At 45.2% G+C, this 18,582-nt stretch overlaps 2 protein-coding genes across 2 annotated transcripts in view; one reads left to right on the top strand and one right to left on the bottom strand.

Annotated features, from left to right (window-relative positions):
• Positions 1–18,582, top strand: part of slc7a8a (solute carrier family 7 member 8a) — a 234,638-nt gene that overhangs the window by 158,928 nt on the left and 57,128 nt on the right. The window lies entirely within an intron of this gene.
• The window catches only part of svep1 (sushi, von Willebrand factor type A, EGF and pentraxin domain containing 1), a 78,052-nt gene that overhangs the window by 41,227 nt on the left and 18,243 nt on the right, over positions 1–18,582 (bottom strand). The window contains exons 2-3 of the mRNA XM_076724807.1: positions 13,112–13,367; positions 11,510–11,686 (exon numbers count right to left, since the gene is read on the bottom strand). Coding sequence (XP_076580922.1) covers positions 11,510–11,686; positions 13,112–13,367 — 433 coding nt within the window. The remainder of the gene's footprint in view (positions 1–11,509; positions 11,687–13,111; positions 13,368–18,582) is intronic.

Here is an 18,582-nt window from a genome sequence, read left to right on the forward strand (position 1 = left end):
GAACAGAAACACTGACACAATGAGAAGCTAACATTATGAGCACTGTGTGCAAAGCCGACAACAAAGGTAGCAAATATTTCTGTGCTCCTCTAATATTTGTGTGACACCGTCTCGTCTTCAAAGCCAAACAAGAGAGTCCGAGGAAGTCCAGCAATATTGCAAATGGGCTGCTAAATCTGGACAGAGGTCTGGCCGCTGTGGTTGAAGGCCCTCTCACACAAGAAAGGCTGTTAAGTCAGGCCTTAAATTCCAGGGTATTTCACTGAGAAAACAATGTTCACATGCGAGGAAACTTTCCACTCTTAACTGGGGCTTCCCGTGCACACTTAGGGTGCATAAATAGACAATGGAAATGGACAATTAAAATGTATAGTCTAGCCCACAAAAGCAGACTTACATTCATGCAGAGGCCTGACAGAGACATGAAGAGACCGGTGCTCAGTTTGAATGCTTCATTTCAGGTCAACACAGCCTGTATATACATTTATTCTGAGCCAGCAGACTACATGCATTGAGTCAGAATTCATCTGGACCACCAAGCGAGCTTAAATCGGTGGGATTTAGGGATGTGAGGAATGCAAAGGATATACACAGTATTTGCAACTGAGATGGACACATTAATCCTACAAGTGTCAAGTCAGACACATTTAGCCATAATGGCGCTGATTGGAGACCACACCTCTAAATTCAGCTACAGACCCTGCTATCATTACACTTCAGTGACAAGCCATCATAACAGAAGAGTAGTAGCATCTGTCTAGCATTCACTATTTCATTCATGACCATGAGCATCACCAAGATTCTTTGTTTGTAAAGTGACAACATGAAAGGGAGAAAATGAGTGACAAACATAATGTACTGTCAACAGCAACAATCCTCCCTGCTGAAGCGTCCCTGAGCATGACCCCCACAACCCATCCAGCTCTAATAAAATGACTATTTCAGCTATTTATTATGACCCAGGAAGCTTTCAGCGGCAGGTTTCAGACTTAAAATCCACTGAGAAAAATCAGCCGACAGCAGCTGTCACCTGGCCTGGTTTCTGGTCTGCTTGGAGATACATTTTGGCCTCATAGAATAGAGACTGAACCCAAGGTGTGCGATGTGTCTGCGTTCACAGGGTCACAAGAATTACCTCAATACATGGATCACCTGTAGCAAAACAAAAATTTGGGAATCCCACCCCAGAGGAATGTCAGGAGGATCTAAATCACATCACCAGGGTCTCACTGATATATGGTCGGCTCTCCAGCTGGATTGTGGAGTGAAAAAGGGGGGATAGGGGATGAGATGTGACTGCTGCACAGCTGTCCACCTACACAGCCTCCATCTGGTGGTTGTGGGGGGGGGGGGGGGGGGGGGGGGGGGCACACGGAGCCCCTAATACCAAGAATGAGAAACTTCTGCAAAGTGATGCAAGGCAGTCTTTGGAGAGGAAACTGAGGAAGTTCAGTGGCTGTCCCATCGCTCTTTGCCTGCTTATTATTCAATCCTATCCCCTCAGGAGAATGACTTCACCGCAATTGCTAGATGCGTCTTATGGATTCCCAAGGACAGCAAGACCGTCCCGCTCGCTAATTACAGACTCCAGGAACACTGGGATTCAACGGGAGAGCGAGGCGAACCGCTAAACAACTGTACAAACACAGGTTGGTCCCCAGTCTGGTGTGCCTGATTACAGATGTCAGCGTGCTGAGAAACGCTGTGATAAAAGGCCGCGGTATGATCTCAGTACACTCGGGACGACGTAGCACAACGCTGAGAACGTTACCGCCGACACGTTTGAGGAAAAGGGCACGTTTTCATTACGTCGCCAAATTCCTCAACGTTTCCACGCTCGCTGATGTGATGTGAAGGATTATCGAATGTACATGTACAGAAACAGCACATGCATGTGCAAAAAAACACACCACCGTGCACACACATTCTCATAATCCACCACACATACACACACTCTCCGTTCCCACAGCAGCCTCCAAGCTGGTGTTTCCTTGTGGGATTGCGACGTCGGGGATTTGACAGGACACAGGCCCGTCCAGTGTGTGCGTGCTTGTGTCTTTCTGTGTTTATTTCAGTAACAGTACATTTGTTTATGTGTTGTTATTATGTCGCCTGCACATAAAACAGACGCTAATCCAAATGAAAGTCACAAACAAAACTGAAAACAACTGTGGTGTCTGCCCTGTCGTCCTGCCAGCTCTCCACACCCAAACATCTCACGCCGCCGCAGACAAAAACTCACACATAATTTTGTGTGTTCACGGACACGGAGAGACTATTTCGACTGAAACGCACAGAAATTTGCAGATTTGAAGAAGCTGTTGACAGCGAACAGGAGCTGACTGGTGGGCCACAGAGCCAGGGAAAAAGGAAGAGAGACAGATGCTTCTCTTCCACAAAGCTGGCAGCTGCCGACTTCCTCCATGCTTAGCCTGTGACCTTTGACGTTGCGTGTGTCCCTCTTCATCACCTCCCACCAACTGGAGGGATTTCAGTCAACGGCCCTCACACACCGACGCACACACAGAACGGGAGGATCAGAAAGTGAAGGGAGGCAGGAGGGAGCCCAAAGAGCGCCGACGAGGGTCGGTGAAAACATCCAGAGACGGATGGGGGTCACAGAAAGGAACAAACATGGTGGATTTGAAGGAGGGCAAAGGTCTAGAAAAAGACACCAGAGAGAAGCACTTAAGATGCTGAAGGAGAAATTCATTCCATCTTAAGTTTCCATGGGCACATTTGTCACTTTAAATTATGTGTGAGAGAGAAATGGAAACGCAATGAGGTTAAAATGTTCTAAGTGCAAGAAGTCAAGGCAGCGCTGGGTGACGTGAGCGGCACAAAAGATCACCATTTGAAAAAAGCTGGAAAAGGGAGAAAAACATCACTCTTGGCTTCAGTGTCAGTTAATAGAGGATTCATTATAGATAATTTTGTTTTGGAATACTGCATTTACAGATGCACAGGAGATCCATACAGTCAGCACAGCTTCAAGGTGGATGCCAAAGATTCCTGTCACCAACTCAGCATCTGACCAAATGTTAAACATGGTCACAATCTCGCCTTCTGTTCCTGAGTTACGGTGTTGAACAATGGCCAGAAAGGTGTCTTTGCAGTTTCAAGCTGAAGCTGACCTTTGACCTTTTGGATATAAAATGGTGTGACTTCATGGTTTTATCCTACGCCTGGCGCACCTGGTGACACGGTCCGGCAGTTGGAGAGAGGCTCGGAAAGACGGAGGGAAGAGGGCGACTCGGGGAGGAGGAAGGCAGGAGGATAATAAAAGAGAAACCGACGGAGCGGTGGAAAAAGGATGGAGGAAAAGGATGGACACAGGAGGAGTGTTAATGACACAGTGAGGTTCTGCTTCGCACCACTGGCTGTTTCACGGCTCCTTGTTTTTCATGCTCTCCCGCAGAGAGGAGGGTCCTATTAGGCCCAGTTTATAGCCTCTCTGCCTCCTTCATCTCTGTCCCTTTTTTTAAACACACACGCACAGAGTGGCCTCAGTTTATAGCACGAGCCGTGTCTGCTTTACAGCATCCCTGACCTACAAACACAGCAGCAGTAGTCATCAATTAAGGCTTTTTTACAGACCTATATGTGTCGTTTAATGAGGGGAGAGAGGGTGGGACGGGGCGGAAACATGTGGTGTGGAGGGAGGGACTAATGTGGACTTTAACACTGCCTGCGCTTTAAGACTGATGTACACACTTCAAACGCCAAATGACATGAAAGACTGTCCGAAAACACCTGAGGGCAGCTCAGACACTGAGCGCTTTTAAAACCAGCAGAAAAACTCCTTTTTGGTGAGCTGCCAACTCTTCTTTCAACTGCAGCGACCTCCTGTTTTGCTTTATATCTCCAGGATTTCACTTGTTAAAAGGATCGCTAGCGTCAGCAAGCTAGCACAATGACAATGTTAACATGCTGATGTGAAACAGGTATAATGGTTACCATGTTCACCATTATTAATATTTGCTATTTAGCACAAATCTCAAAGTACAGCTGAGACTAGAGGAGTGTTGTTTTGCAGGTAAGGTGAGTGAGGCATGAATGTGTGTGCCAAATCTTATCCAATTGTCTTGGGACATGTCAGGATGACCGGAGTCATTAGGATTCATCTTTTTAAGGACAATAAACGTTTGTACAAGATGTCATGGTGATCCATCCAGAGGCTGTTGAGATATTTCAGTCTGGACCAAAGCGGCGGACAGACCAACAGACGGACCAACATTGCCAGAACTGCAGAAATAAAATCCAAGCTGCAAAAAAAAAAAAAAAAAGAGTGAATAATCCATTATTCTTCATAGCATTAATGGCTGTCATGAATGAGCCTGGGAGAAAGTTTGTTCCTTTGCACTGCAGCGCCACAAGCCTGAGGAGCTGCAGCTGGCCGTTGCATGCTTATTTTTTTTTAAATCACTCATAAACCTCCACAGGTAGGTTTATACAGGATACATGGTGCACTTTATAAATAGTTTGAACCCAATTAATATGCCCGCTTCATTCCTCTGTAATCACATTTTGATGTTTTATTTGTCTGGCTTTGATTAACATAACATCATATCAGAAAATCACATAATATCTTACAGGTTGTAAATCATGGTGCAGTCATGTTCCATATAAATATTCTTTATTACTGAGCTTATTAGTGGTAGTAACCCCCCCACACCACCACCACCACCCCCGCCCCCCCTGCCTGGCAGGCAGCCAGTCTGATCTTTGCCCAGTCACTGAAAGCTCTCCATCCACCCACCACAAAAGATGCATGACTGCGGGGTAAGGAATCGCCCTCCCTCTCACTCTCTTTCCACTCACCAAAGAAAAACACAAACCTAAACTTCCATCCAATCAGTTTAAGCAATCAATGGGGGAGTCGGGGGTGGCGGTGCTTAACCCCCCTCCTCCCCCAAACCCTCCTACGCTTGTCCTCAGGAAATCCCAAGCATTTGCCCCCCTGCTCTTAACGAGACCAAAACTGGGCCAGAACCCATGTTGAGCAACTGAAGCTCTTATTTTCACCACAAAAACATTGCGAAACAAGGACTTGGATGGACGCAGACATACTGTACAGAAGCAGACAGTCTGCTGTGGTTATTGATGCTGTGGGGATTAGGATCTGTGCAGTTAGAGGAAATAGAGAGTCTTTATGCGCATGTTTATGTAACATGTTGGACGAGTTGGCCGAATTCACTCCTCTGGTAGAAATGTATTTATTTTTGAAAACATTAAGAGCAAATTACAACAAGCGAGCAAACAGAAGGCCGCTTTCATCCGTCTGCTGGCAGCGGCGATAATGAATGTCAGCTTTCTGTCAGTCTCACATGCTAGTCCACAACAAGCTAAGATTCTGGTACCTGTGACCTCTCATCTAGTGCCAACGTGGAGTCCACAACTATCCCTCAATAACATTTTGGTCAATGCATCTGGCTGGAGTCCATAACATCTGCTGCGAATTCCAATGGTCCTCTGATGTTGAATCTTAATGTTTCTGACTCCCTGACCCTGTGCCATCATCAGGCCACATTTTTCCCCACAAAATATCCAAATTTAATGTGCAGTCTGTCACGACGATTCGCTGAGAGGAAACTGCTTCTCGCCAATAAGCCCTGTTTGATTTTAGGGACCCCTGTGGCCCTTCATCCAGCTGCACCCTCAGGAGAAACCCTTTGAGCATCAATGCTACTCAGAAAAGAAAAAAAAAAACAAAACAATATATTATATCTATTAATGTACATTTTGAATGCTGTTTTGGCCCCATTGCTCTTTATCTATCTCTTTTCTTTAAGCACATCGTCTAATGTACTATTTGATTGTATTTTCACTGTTAAAAGAAAAATAGTAATGTATTCATCACCCCGGGGACAGACACTGACAGACCTGAGGGCTAGCTGGAGTGTGCAGAGACTGGACAAACCACACATAATGATTGTTTCCAACAACATACTGTACACAGATTTTCTTTTAGTCTTGGCAGCCAGAAAGGACCACATATTGAAAGACTGAGTAAACACAGAGACAACACACACACACACACACTAGGAGGCTATGATTACAGTCGCATCTCTAGGCAACCGCCGCAACCCGATGAGAACATGAATTTCCACGTGGTTCAGTGCCAAAACAGAAACTGACATTCTTCGCGACGGGTTTGCCAATTTACGCTATTTCAAATAATCTGAATGAGAACGACAGATTCGACAATGGGTAATTCAAACAGTAACTGGAGCCCCCGCCTTTAAACCATATAAGGGAAAAAAAAGGAGCACATGACCAGAGGAGAGGAATAAATAAAAAGAATCAGGCACAGCTGAGGAGAAGAACATTTCATTGTGCTACTGTACAAGCAATGTTTACACAGGGATTTCTTGATGTAAGAGCAGCTCGAGCTACATTGCAACTCTCTGTTGTAATCTATTATTATACAGCATGCGGCGTCTGTGCTCTCTCAGGTGATATAAACAGGCCAGCCTCTGCACTGCGGCCTCCTCGGACAGGCGTCTGGTATGTGTCAGATCCTTGAATGTGGTATGTTTCAATGGGCCAGAGGTGAGTGCACGCAAAGCACGCCAAAAACATGCGGCCGGGCGCGTTTGTCGACCCCTGCGTAGTGTATGCTTGTGTGTGAGCAAGTGCTCGCATGGCGGCGCGGAGGGATGATGATAACCAGTGTGGTGTTAAGTTCAGCCACATTCCTCTGAGTTCACGCGAAAAAAAAAAAAAAAAACACTCATCCGTTGTCATTTTTTTATTCTTATTTTGACTTCTCTTCATTTACCCTGGAGACCTCTGCGAGGGGGGCGAGGCCAGAGAGAGAAAGGAAGAAAAGGAATAACGATTGCAACATTCCTTCCATTTCAACACTTTTCGTTTAGCGTTTAACAAATTCCACCTCTCCTCTCATTTTAATTCCTCTGGTCAATTTATGTCCACCTCGACGCTTCCTCTGCCCGGATCTGTCGGTCGTTAACATCGAGGCCGCGAACATTTGCAGGCGCAGTGAACGCCTCTTGCCCCCTCCTCGCAACAGACAGTCCAGCGGGTCCGCAGACAGATGGATGTGCTGTGTTCAGGGTCGGGTTGAAGCTCACCGCTGCCACGCGTCTCCTCTTGGGATCAAGAGGCTTTTATGGTCCAAATATTGTAAACATTGAGCAATTCTTCCAGTATCAACTCTGAGGAGGGAATGTTTTGTTGCACTCACAGCATTCCGGTCTATAACTCATATTTTGATAACTGTCTCGTGAAGGGTAAGCAATTCAAATGCGTTCCCTCACATTCCAATAACAAAATTCTGTGGATATTTCAGTGGAACAGAATCTGCTCAGACCGAGGAACATTTCAGGGAAAATGCTGGTACGGCTGTGGTGTGAATGAATATAACGACATCTTTCACTGCATCCGTGTACATCCGGACTTGCCCCGTCTTTGTCTTCTTCTTTTGAGCTTTAAGGCTATTTCTCTCTTTATTTTGTATTAACAAGAAGCAAACAAATGTCTTTTAATATTATAATAATTCATATTGCCTAAAACTTGGGCAGATCATCACACACTGAATGTTTTATTTCTATCAATTCTTTAAATCAAGGAGTGTGTGAATGAACACTTCAAAGCTCCTTCTTACTGATGGATGAAAGTCTGAAGTTATTTCTGTTTGTTCAAGCAGTAACGCAAAAGGTAGAACAGTGAGAGGAGAAAATACACAAAAGGTAGAGAAGGAACAGACGAAGGAACAAAAGGCCTGTTATATGTGATTTTGGACATAAGAATGGCATTTTCATGCTAAAACCCACAGCCTGCATCTCATATCGCTAAATCTGTCTGCAAATATTTTGCCCGAATCTTTGGTTCTTTCATGCCGTCTTCTGCTCTCCCTCTCCCATTCATCCCCAGCAGAGCTGTCCTGAGAACAAAGCCTGTGCTGACACCACATTAACACAGTCCAGAGCTCCTGTCATTCTCTCAGGCTACAGAAGAGGCTGATAAGACAGAATGTGTGACAGGAGAAAAACATGTTACCCTCCTGCACCCCCACTTCTCTCCGCTTCCCCATTCCTCTGCTGATCGGCCGCGATGCACATATTGTGAGCTTGAGATCGGCATTTGAGGAGAGGCAACGGCGTCCTGTTTGGCCTGTCAGAGTAAACCAGACTGCGCAGGAACTGGGTTCATCATCCGTTTCTATCTGCTGGGATTCCAGTCGTGTTTTGTAGAAGAGGCTGTTTCACTTGGCTGTCGACAGATTCATAAACAACACTGCTGTGCACTGCAGGGATTTGGATAGTGTTTCCAACAGAGCCCTTCAGCCAATGATAATAATAATCCACTGACAGGCCTCAGGTTCAGTCATATTATTTTCAGATGTGTCAAAGACTGTTAAATGTGAGAAAACAAAGTCCGAAAAGAGACTAGATAACGAGCCCACCTGAAGACGCGCACCGCCCGTCGAGCTTATGCAAACCAGAGCAGCTTCTAACTCTGGCGGCGTATGGCTGCATCTGTCTGCCACTCAAGAGCGCTGGCATTGCTGACGCAGACGTTGTACCCGTAATTCACAAAACACCTTCGGTTCAGCCAAGCCCAATGAGGTTAAAGCAACAAAATATTAAGAGAGAGACACAGGATTTTTCTGGAAACAGCAGGGCTTTGTCGAGTTTACTTGCATGTTTCTTGGTTACGCACTGCTCTCGCCGCAAATCTAATTGGTTTTGGAGCCGTTGCTACTTCAAAAGAGCCTCTTAAGTTATTAGAGAATGAAACCTCCAATAAATGTAGTGTTCAAAAACTTATATGAGGGTATTTCACACCACTTAACAAAACCAAAACTGAGATGAACAAGGCTAATAGTGCCCTAGCCTGCCAATGTGGCCACATCAGCGATTTCAGCGACACATATTCCAGCCTGGGTACATGTCAGCTCTATAGCATGAGGACGACGACTCACAGACAATCAACTGACTCCCATGAGACTTTGTTATATGAGCGAGAGACAGACAGAGGAAGCAGTCGTCAGTTGCGGTTGCAGCGCCTCGCTGTGTCCTTCCTTCCTCCAGCCAGCTGAGCCAACTCTGCAGTCTGCTCTCTGCTATTAATTAAACCATTAAAACAGATTAATAAGCAGAGCGGGGCTCCAGTCTCGACAACATCTGATGAGAATTAGGGAGGCGTGCTTTCTGGCACGATGACCCCGATGCCCTTTCCATTGGCTCTCACTTTGAAAATTCTCCTCCGTCTGCAGCTTTCTTTTCTCTCGGCAACTTTTAAACTCTGATCTGAATTATTTAAACTTCTCTGTCACTCAAACGGCCCCCCTCCCCTCCTCCTTTGCCTGTTATCTAATTCTGAATTGAAAACATGTGGGTACAGAGAGGAAGACCTGGAGGGCAAACACAAGCAGGATTATGGCCCATTGTTTCCTACTGTTAGAGCAGATTGTTCTCCAGATTTCTAATGTGACTGGTTCTCCTTCACCTCCACTGTTCCCTCTCACCTGCCGTCAGGGTGAGCCACCAAGGTTTAACACAGCAGTTGCTTTAACACAGACACACACCAGCCAGTGCATCTGTTAGTCGTTCTGCTCGCCAACAATCACACAGACGGCTACGTTCCTCTGCGACTTTGGCGTTTGCATATTCAGTAAAAATAATGTATCAACCCTTAACCTTACAGCTAAATGATGGAGACCACCTGCGTCAAACTGCAACATTACGGTGTGTAACTTGGGCGATTTAACAGAGCAGAGAAAGGACAATTAAAAGAGAAATTAAAGCGTCACCACACAGGCTGCTGGCATGTGTTTGAACTCGACTGTCTGCAGCGGTGGATTGATTTTAAGCAACACACTCAAGCAAAACAAAATTAATGCATAGCCACAAAGTTAATCCATCATTTCAATGGGAGGCCTGTCTAAAGAATTACAAGCTCAATTTGAGGGTTTCCCCACATAAAAAAGAGTCACAGCCTCATCAATTCCACTGAGCACAGCCATCCCCAGCATTTCTGCCTGTGGATCATTAAAGTCAATCAATTTCTTCCCATCTCATAATCTCATTTACACGATTCTATTATTTCTGATTGAAGTGGAAAACCAACCACAGAAATGTGTTCTGATTGAACCTGTAAGGCTCCACTGTGGTGTCATTAGCTTTAGATGATTAAATCATGCTACCTAAAATGACATTTTGAGACTCTAAAGCAGATTAGACAGAGACTCTGAAGAGATTACGAGAAAGATGACAGGAAAGGTAAATGTTTGTGCGTAAGAGAAAGAAAGACAGAGAAAGGCCTCCAACATCTCATAGTTTAACGAGTTATGTAACTTTACAAATCCAAGGAATAACTCCATATGTGTGTACTCATTGCACTGCATTAATATATGCATGGACATGCCTGCGCTTGCATTAAAGATTGCCACATGCAACTTTTCCTGATGCTCTTATCTAGAGTATAGTTTGTGTGCAACCATAAAATAAAAAGTCCTAGAGTCCAGACATTGCCAATAACCAGAAGTAAGGAACAAAAGGGTAAAAGACAGAGCACCCTGGCGACAGATGAAACAGACTTTTTTGTTCCTCAAATGTACGAAACAGAAGTGGGAGGAGAGGCGATACGAGCCACAGGAGAAAGAAACGCATGTATGAGACGTGATTTAAAGAAGGAAGTTGAAGGTGGACAGCAAGATGTGGTGTGTCCAGCTGGGGGACCACCGAGGTCCTGAACACACACACACTCCGTCCTCCACCTCTACGGCACTTTACTGGGTTTGTTGATAGCGATCTGCCCTGCGGACAGCTTACACTGCGTTAAGTCGGCAGGCTGCTTATTTAACTTTCAATCATTACTCAGCATTGACCACAGGCCAAGTGGCCCCGATCTGGAGGAGACGCTGACAGGTAAAGGAGACGAGAGGAGGAGAAGCTATAAGGACCTCAAAGTCTCTGCGGCATGAACATCTTGTGTGAGTGCTGCAAACTCTGAGCACAAACAATGTCAGTCAGATTGTGGGAAGAGATAAACAGCAAAGAACAGCAAAGTTAAACATGTCACAGATGCAGCCTTTTACTGGGCTGGTTGTCTGCCTATTCTGGCGCTGTTGTGGCTTTGTAGATGCTGACGACCGCCGCTCAGGCTAAACGCTTTCTCAAGTTAGTGGAGTGGTGAGTGTTGGGACTTTTGCTTTTGTTGAGGAAGTGCTGAGAATGCTTATTTTTAGTAAGATCTTGTGCATCATTTGACATGAGACAGAGCTGAGTTTTACCCTTGCACCTCCCTAAACACACACACAAGTGTAAGGGTGAAACTGTCCAGGGTCTTATTTGGCACAGAATCACTGTTAACACTGTCTGAGCGATTTACAGATGAGATATTCTCCCTCCTCACATGCTGGCAAACTCACAAGGTCCTCCAGATAACTTTAACCATTACATCATTGCTCTTTGCCAAGAAACAAGCTGGTCTGAGAGTTTGCTGACACAGCTGAGACACAGGATACATCCATCTGGCCTACCTGTGCACTCGTGCTGCAGCCCCTTGCCGTAGTATCCCTTCTCACAGATGCAGTCGTACTGTCCGGTGTGTGTGCCGCATTTACAGCTGGCCATCAGGTCGCAGCAATCCCTGCCTGCTTCGCACAGAGAGGAGCAGCGCGACAGATCTTCCTGGATGTAGCTGCCTGTAGGGAGGTCTGAGGGTGGGAAACAAACACAGGGAAGCGGCAGGTTGCAGTAGGATTAGATTACACCACCTGGCCATCAGACGATTTGAAGTGTTTAGTTGTTAAAAGTAGGGGTATATCAGCAGCATGTGAACAGTATGTCACTGGGACGGGCTACAGGCTTTCCACAGACTTCTGACATTATTTGCTCAAAAAAAAAAAAAAAAAAAAAAAATCAGAGAACAAAGTGACCAAACACCTTAACCACAGACATGCATAAATAAAAATCCACAGTGCCTGCAAGCCACACATGCACAACTGATGAAAGCAAACTGCCATCTTCTTGTCCCAGTACAAAAACTGCTCTGGAACACAGCAGTCACTAACAAAAGCCCATAAATCAGAGCTGAGACATTTGGCAAAACAAATGGATTGGAGCTGTAATTCAGAGTTTAGACTGAAGCCAAATCTGGCTTTGAAGCTGGCTTACAACAAACCTTCAATTTCATTTCTAGAAGTCAACCTGCTCCTCTTTATCTTCCTCTTCTTCAGAGAGCAGGAGGGCAGAACTCTGGTGTAATTTCTGGGATTTGATTCATGGCCAGTGAGAGTGGCTCAACATGTGGCCCCATGTTTGAAAACCAGAGTGTGTGCTTCGAGGCAGAGATGCTGGGCAGACTTCAAGACAGACGGAGCGGAGGCTGAGCTGATAGCACGGTGTGTGTTGGCTTTCATTCTCACGGCCTTATCCCTGCGCTGTCTCACTGATCTCTACTACTGCACCTACTGTCTGGGATTTCAGACACTGTGTGTGAGAGTTCATACATACAGTCTGCAAGTGCATGTGCATGACTTACAGCTTTCTACACACACGGCGGTGTAGGCAGCTGTGGTACTTTATGGTGATATTTTACGTTTTTGAGCCATGACTGAATCCCTCTTTTCACCAAACTGTGGGAAGTCCCCCTCAAGTGTGGGAAAATAGCCTAACTCTGTCCAGTCTGTATGGAAGTAAGGCCTAATGGCTGTTGGCAGAACTTAACATAACAGACTACGTGAAATTTACGTTGTCAGATTCTATTTGAAATATTATCTGCTTCCTTTTAAGTAAACATTGGATTTTAACAGGGTCAAAACCTTCACTTATGACATATTACTACAGGTCAAATAGTAATGAAGGGAACACTGAGGCTTCAAAGAGACAGAGTTGCTGCCGTAGCTTCAACTTCAATTTACCAAAACACAGGATTTGATGTAACTCTCCCTTGTGCAGCTAAAATTGGTTAAGTGGGAAAGGGGTCTTTACGGCTGTGAAGTGAGATCACAGACGTTTCTTTGTAACATCACCTCCGGAAGTCTGTGATTCCGTCTTTGAAAGGTCCAAAAAAAAAAAAGCTGTTTGGCTGCTCGTCTACCATCAGAAAACTTAAAGTAATCCTCCTCTGTGCGTCATACCTTCGTGCAGAGCACGGCGAGCCAGGGCCTCAAACTCGGCAAAGTTGTGCACCAGGTAGCAGTGCTGGTCCTTGGGCTGCGAGGCCATGTCGTGAAGCTCCCTGATGTTTCCCTGCCAGATGCCCAAGGTGAAGATCTCGACACCGCGCTCCCTCAGAGCTGCCGCCACCGGCCGAGGGTCCCCGCCGTTGGAGTAGCCATCGGTGATCAGGAAAATGACCTTGGTGGCGTTAGCACGGGAGTGACGTAGGATTTGCTGTTAGAGAAGAAAACATAAACTCATTAAGTGAGAAAGTAATTCAAATCTTTCTTTTTGTACCACTTTCAGAGGAATGTTTAATTTAGTTGCACAGAGTAACTCAACAAAAGTACCTAAGTGTAACAACAACAACAACAACAACAACTTGTGGTCGCGCTAGACTATTTCTTGACCGGCCACAGCGACTTCCTGGAGTCTTGTTGTTACCAAAGGGAAGTCACTGCGCCTGGGCAAGAAATAGTCAAACACGTAGCTCCCATAAAAACTCAAATTGACATTTTTACACTTTGGTTTTTGTCCAGATTGAACAAGCTTTAGAAGTGCTCAAGGGTCAGAGGCAGGTTAGCTGTTTACCAGTGCTAAGCTACATGTTGCTGACACTTCATATTGAACGGCAGATATGAAAGTGGCAACAATCTTCTCACCTAAATCTTGGAAGGAATGAAAATAAGGGTTTTTCCCAATATGACAAACTGTACAATGCAGCCATAAAACAATGACATAGAAAGAGTAAAAACTGAAAAAAGTGCACAGGTTTGATTAGAAATAGACAATAGCTCTCCTTAGATGCTGCACTTTCAAACAACCAGAAACATTAAGCTGACAAACAAGACAAAATTATGCCTTGGTTAGAGTAATCATGCTGTCACTGTTCTGCAAAGGTTGACCATTCAAATGCACACATCCCATTGCTCTGCCGACCACCACGGTACCAACAAAGCTCCAGCTTTAGTGACATGACTAAATTGAATAACGAAGAACGTCACACACAACCACTAAAAACTGCCCTCAATTCTAGGGTTCCTCAAAACCCTACATCAGCAAGACAGGCAACGAGGGCACGATCGGGAGGAGGGACGAAAAAGAAGGAGAGAGCTCTACAATTGTAATTATTTCTCCTACAGACTACGCAGCTGCTTGCCAGTGGTCTCAAACCACCAGAGAACACTGGGCAACGCAGACCAGGCTGCTGTGTCCGCCCCAGACACCGGCTACAGTTCCCAAACTAACTTTAGCCACCGTTTACAATCCACCACATACAATTAGACCGGACATTAAAGTCAGAGAAACATATCTTTACTTTCTCTGGAGTAAAGAAAAAAAACCCAACAGGGCCATCTGCGAGCTTTGCTGTAGAGGCTGAGCTGACAGCTCTAAGTTTGCTGTGAGGGTGTTTTAAATGAGGTTAAGAGGTTACGTGGATAAAACCTACTTAACAATGGATGAAAAGAACGAGGAGCTGGAGCAAGACGGCGCAGAGAATACAAAAGAGATCGATGAAGCAGAAGGAGCCAAGATGAAGTCAGTAGGACAGATATTCGCTTACTTACTGAAAGCTAGAAAAGTCATGGGTATATTATGAAGAGTTAGAGAAACAAAGGGTGTGTGTTAGGAGGAGGTGGATGAGTAACGGCAACACATGACAGACACGCAAGGGTGTGACCACCGAGGGAGGGGAAACAGAGCAGGAGAGAAAGCTCTGGTCTTTATTGTCTAATTGGCTGAACTTTAAGCAGCTCTGGCAGGAGCGGCATAATTACAGAGCCCGTGAAGTGAGGGAGGAAAAAGGAGGATCGAGAGAGAGAATAGAGGAGAGGGAGAGCCTGGTTTCTCTGATCCTCAAAGCTCCGGGGCTGCCTGCTGCTCCGGTTCCCAGCTGTCAGTGCACCCTGTCAGGCTGCTGCATTCAGGAGAGAGGGGCCCTCCCTGGTCCTCCACGGCTCCTGCTGGCTGTCAGCGCAGCGATATTTCTGTCTGTGTGTGTTAACATTTAAGGTCTTTTCATGCCAAAGCACAATAACAGTGAACAAATCGATGCGTGCACGCTTGCTGGTATGCCTAGCTGTCTCTCATTTATGTGTTTATACTGCACGTGTAAGTGTTTAAGGGAGTTTCTGTGTCTTTTATTAGGCGACTACTCAAAGTGCCTTTGGGCTGCAGCGCTTTCTGTGTTAGCCATGAGTCAGTGGCTGGTGTAAGCAACTGCGGAGATGTCACCAAACGGAGCATACGCATGCATACCCACTAATAATACCCTCCCGAATAGCCTCCACATACTTTAGGTCAGAGTACTAACATAAAGGCAACCACAGGAGCCAGTGTGTGGGAAGGGGGCTGCCCCTGTAGTGTAACTCTCTGCATGCACCTTATTGTTCAAGGCATACAGCACACAAAGCTGCAAACAGCGATGCACACATAGCATTTAACAAATAAAAACCAATTACACATGTTGCCAGCAGTGACTGCAGGAAAGTAGTCTGCGTGTGTGCTGCACTTGTGTACAATATGCATAAGAAAAGAAGCTCTCGAGTGATTGATGAAAGAGTCAGTATAAATATTATGTAAACTCCAGCTGGTTTTTGCTCATGGAAACACATTTTTTCTGATCATTACAGCAACAAGGATAAAACAGTTGTTCTGTAAGAACAGAGGGAGAGAGATTAAAGAAAAGGGGGAATTTCAGCTTCAAAGCTTAGCAGACATGTCTGAGAGTAAGCCAACATGCTGTAAAAGTAACGGCAACTACATGTCATTTATTTACAAGCATAAATTCTTTAATGTTAAAACCTTCCCTAAACCAAGTAAAAAGCTACATAAAACAATGGGTGACAGCGTTTTGATTAGCATCTTAAACGTGATTTTGCTAAAAAAAAACAGCAGTATTAAAACAATGTCATTTATTCCAGAAAACACTCAACTTGAAAGCTGTTGATTTGCATTAGGATGGGTCAAATGCAGTGCACAGAAATACTACTCATTTCATTCTGTACATGCATGTGAGCGCACCTCGAACAGCTGTATGTCAGCTTGAATCGTCTCCACACTGTACATCCCATGCATTTCTTCAATCATGCACTTGGCCGACACTTCAATGCCGGCGTAGGTCCAAAGAAGAGATAATAAGCCGGCAGCAATGGGACAGTTTAAGCGCATCTGGTTTGGAGCCGTCGATATCTGTCAAAGCAGCGGTGATAGCGCAGGGACCAACAGGCCTGGAGGGATTAGTGGTAAGAGCAGCAAATCTATCTCAGCTCCAAAACGCCTTGAACTTTGGCAAGAAGCAAGACAGCGAGCGGGAGAGATGAGCGCTCTATACGTGCGGCCGGTTACTGTTTTTTATACAGTAGAAATCACATTCACACACACGTACAGCTAACTGCACACACAGGAACATAGTCCAACAAAAACATAAACACTAAGAATTCAATAAGAAACGCATGAGAGCTTAACATATGAACTTGAACCGGCTATCAAAACCCAGCCATATATAGACACCCTTGTCCTCCTCAATCCACTGATTAACCACAGTACAAATAAACCATATAAAGAAAACCTTCAATGCACTGATGAAAAACTGACGGTCTCCCCATCTCCAAACAGATGCTTGTATGATTAGAACTTCAAAAGCAGGCACCTCGTTGCATTTGGCAGAAGACATTAGAAAACCTTTCCACACCTTGAGGGGCTGAGGATGGCGCCAAGGTACCCCAGCTGTTAATCAAAGGCTTATATATGCATGGCAGCTATTCTGAATGCCAAATGAGGACCCCCCTCCCTGATCTCCCACACACTGCTGGCCTCCTGTCAGCCCCTCCTGTGACTTTGATCAGAGCCCGAACCCACCTGGAGAAAAGCTGGTTAATGATTAGTTTCTTTCTCCATTTGTAACAGTGGGTATTCCTCCAAACAAAGCCGTAACAAAGACAATGAAAGACATACAAAGTCAACATTCGATTAGGTTGTTCTTCTATAGTTGTTTTTGCAGTGGGACATACATACAGCAGCTCAAAGATTAAAGAAATGAGGTGCATCGCATGCACTTGGCGACAAAGTCACAAGAACACCTTACAGCAACAGCACAAAACCTCTGCCTTAACAATGAAGACAGGCTCAATAAAAATGAAACCGATCAAGTACAGTATGACCACATACATGCCTCCCCATTGGCCCGATCACAAGTCTGATTGCAATCTATCTGAGTTTTTCCAAAGCCCCATGCAAATCAGGGTCAGCTACTCCAGTCCAGACGCTGCTCGTAATGCACCAGGGGCTGTTTGCTGACTGCCAATAAAGTCCAAAGAGGAATAATGTGTGCACTTCACCATGGCTACAACAGAAACAATTAACTATCCATAAACTAACACATACGATACATATGGACGATGCTCTCATTCTTGCCGCTCCCTCAACCAAACACATCAATGCTCTCATGGAGGATAAGAAACGCCGAAGCCTTCGTGAAGCATGCTGTTCTGCTAATCTGCAGTCATTACGTTCAGGCTGTCACTGACAAAGACTGAAGAACACACCACAGCAGGTTACAGCAGTCTGCCAGTTACTCTCTCCACCTTCGAAAAACAAAAAACTTTATTTGCAGGCATTCCAAAGTGGATGGAAAAAACAAAAAATTCAACCCAACTGCATCCGTTCGGAGAGCCGTCTCCCCATCGCTCGGAAGTGAGAGCGCTTGTTTTGACAGCCTATCTGCTCTTGGCCTGGGTGGTAAGAACAACAACAATAACTCTGCAGGGCCCAACAGAACAACACGCACACGAGCACACACACACACACACACACACACACACACACGACTGCAGACACTAGACTCAACTTTGGTACTATTGAGCAACATCTCGGGGACACATACTTTGGATATTTCAGATAAACTTGCGACGATCATTTCCTGGTTTAATCAGTGATACGCCATGATCTTTTGTGCTGCAAACATCTTGTTTTTGTTCCTGATGTATTGCATGCCACACAAGAATAGCACATTTTTCATCATCTGGCAGGAGGCATTTTAAAGGTACAATGAATCCTGAATGTTTTGAGCTGAAAGCACATGTTTTAGGGTGAGGGCCACCCAGGATTTTAAGGGCCATACATGTATGTTTTAGCCTATATATGCAGTACGCAAACGATGTCTACTTTACACTAAGCATTTCTTACAGTAGACTTCTTAAAGTCAAGCTTTAGATTCATTTCCTGCCTGTGTGTTACTCTTCATGACAGTGTGGTACATGTAAATCAACTTGCAGAGACTTGAAACGTGCCTCAGATAGAGCAGACAGTCCACCTCATAAATGTCATGTCAATTACTTTGGCAGAGTAGGATATCATTACCTGCTAAAGCAAGTTTCATAAACTCTCTCATGCTGGGGCATCGACGCCCATGATTTAGGACTGGCTGCCAAAAGGCGCTGCCTCCAGA

Source organism: Chaetodon auriga, chromosome 24, assembly GCF_051107435.1.
Source record: "Chaetodon auriga isolate fChaAug3 chromosome 24, fChaAug3.hap1, whole genome shotgun sequence".
NCBI classification, from domain to species: Eukaryota; Metazoa; Chordata; class Actinopteri; order Chaetodontiformes; family Chaetodontidae; genus Chaetodon; species Chaetodon auriga.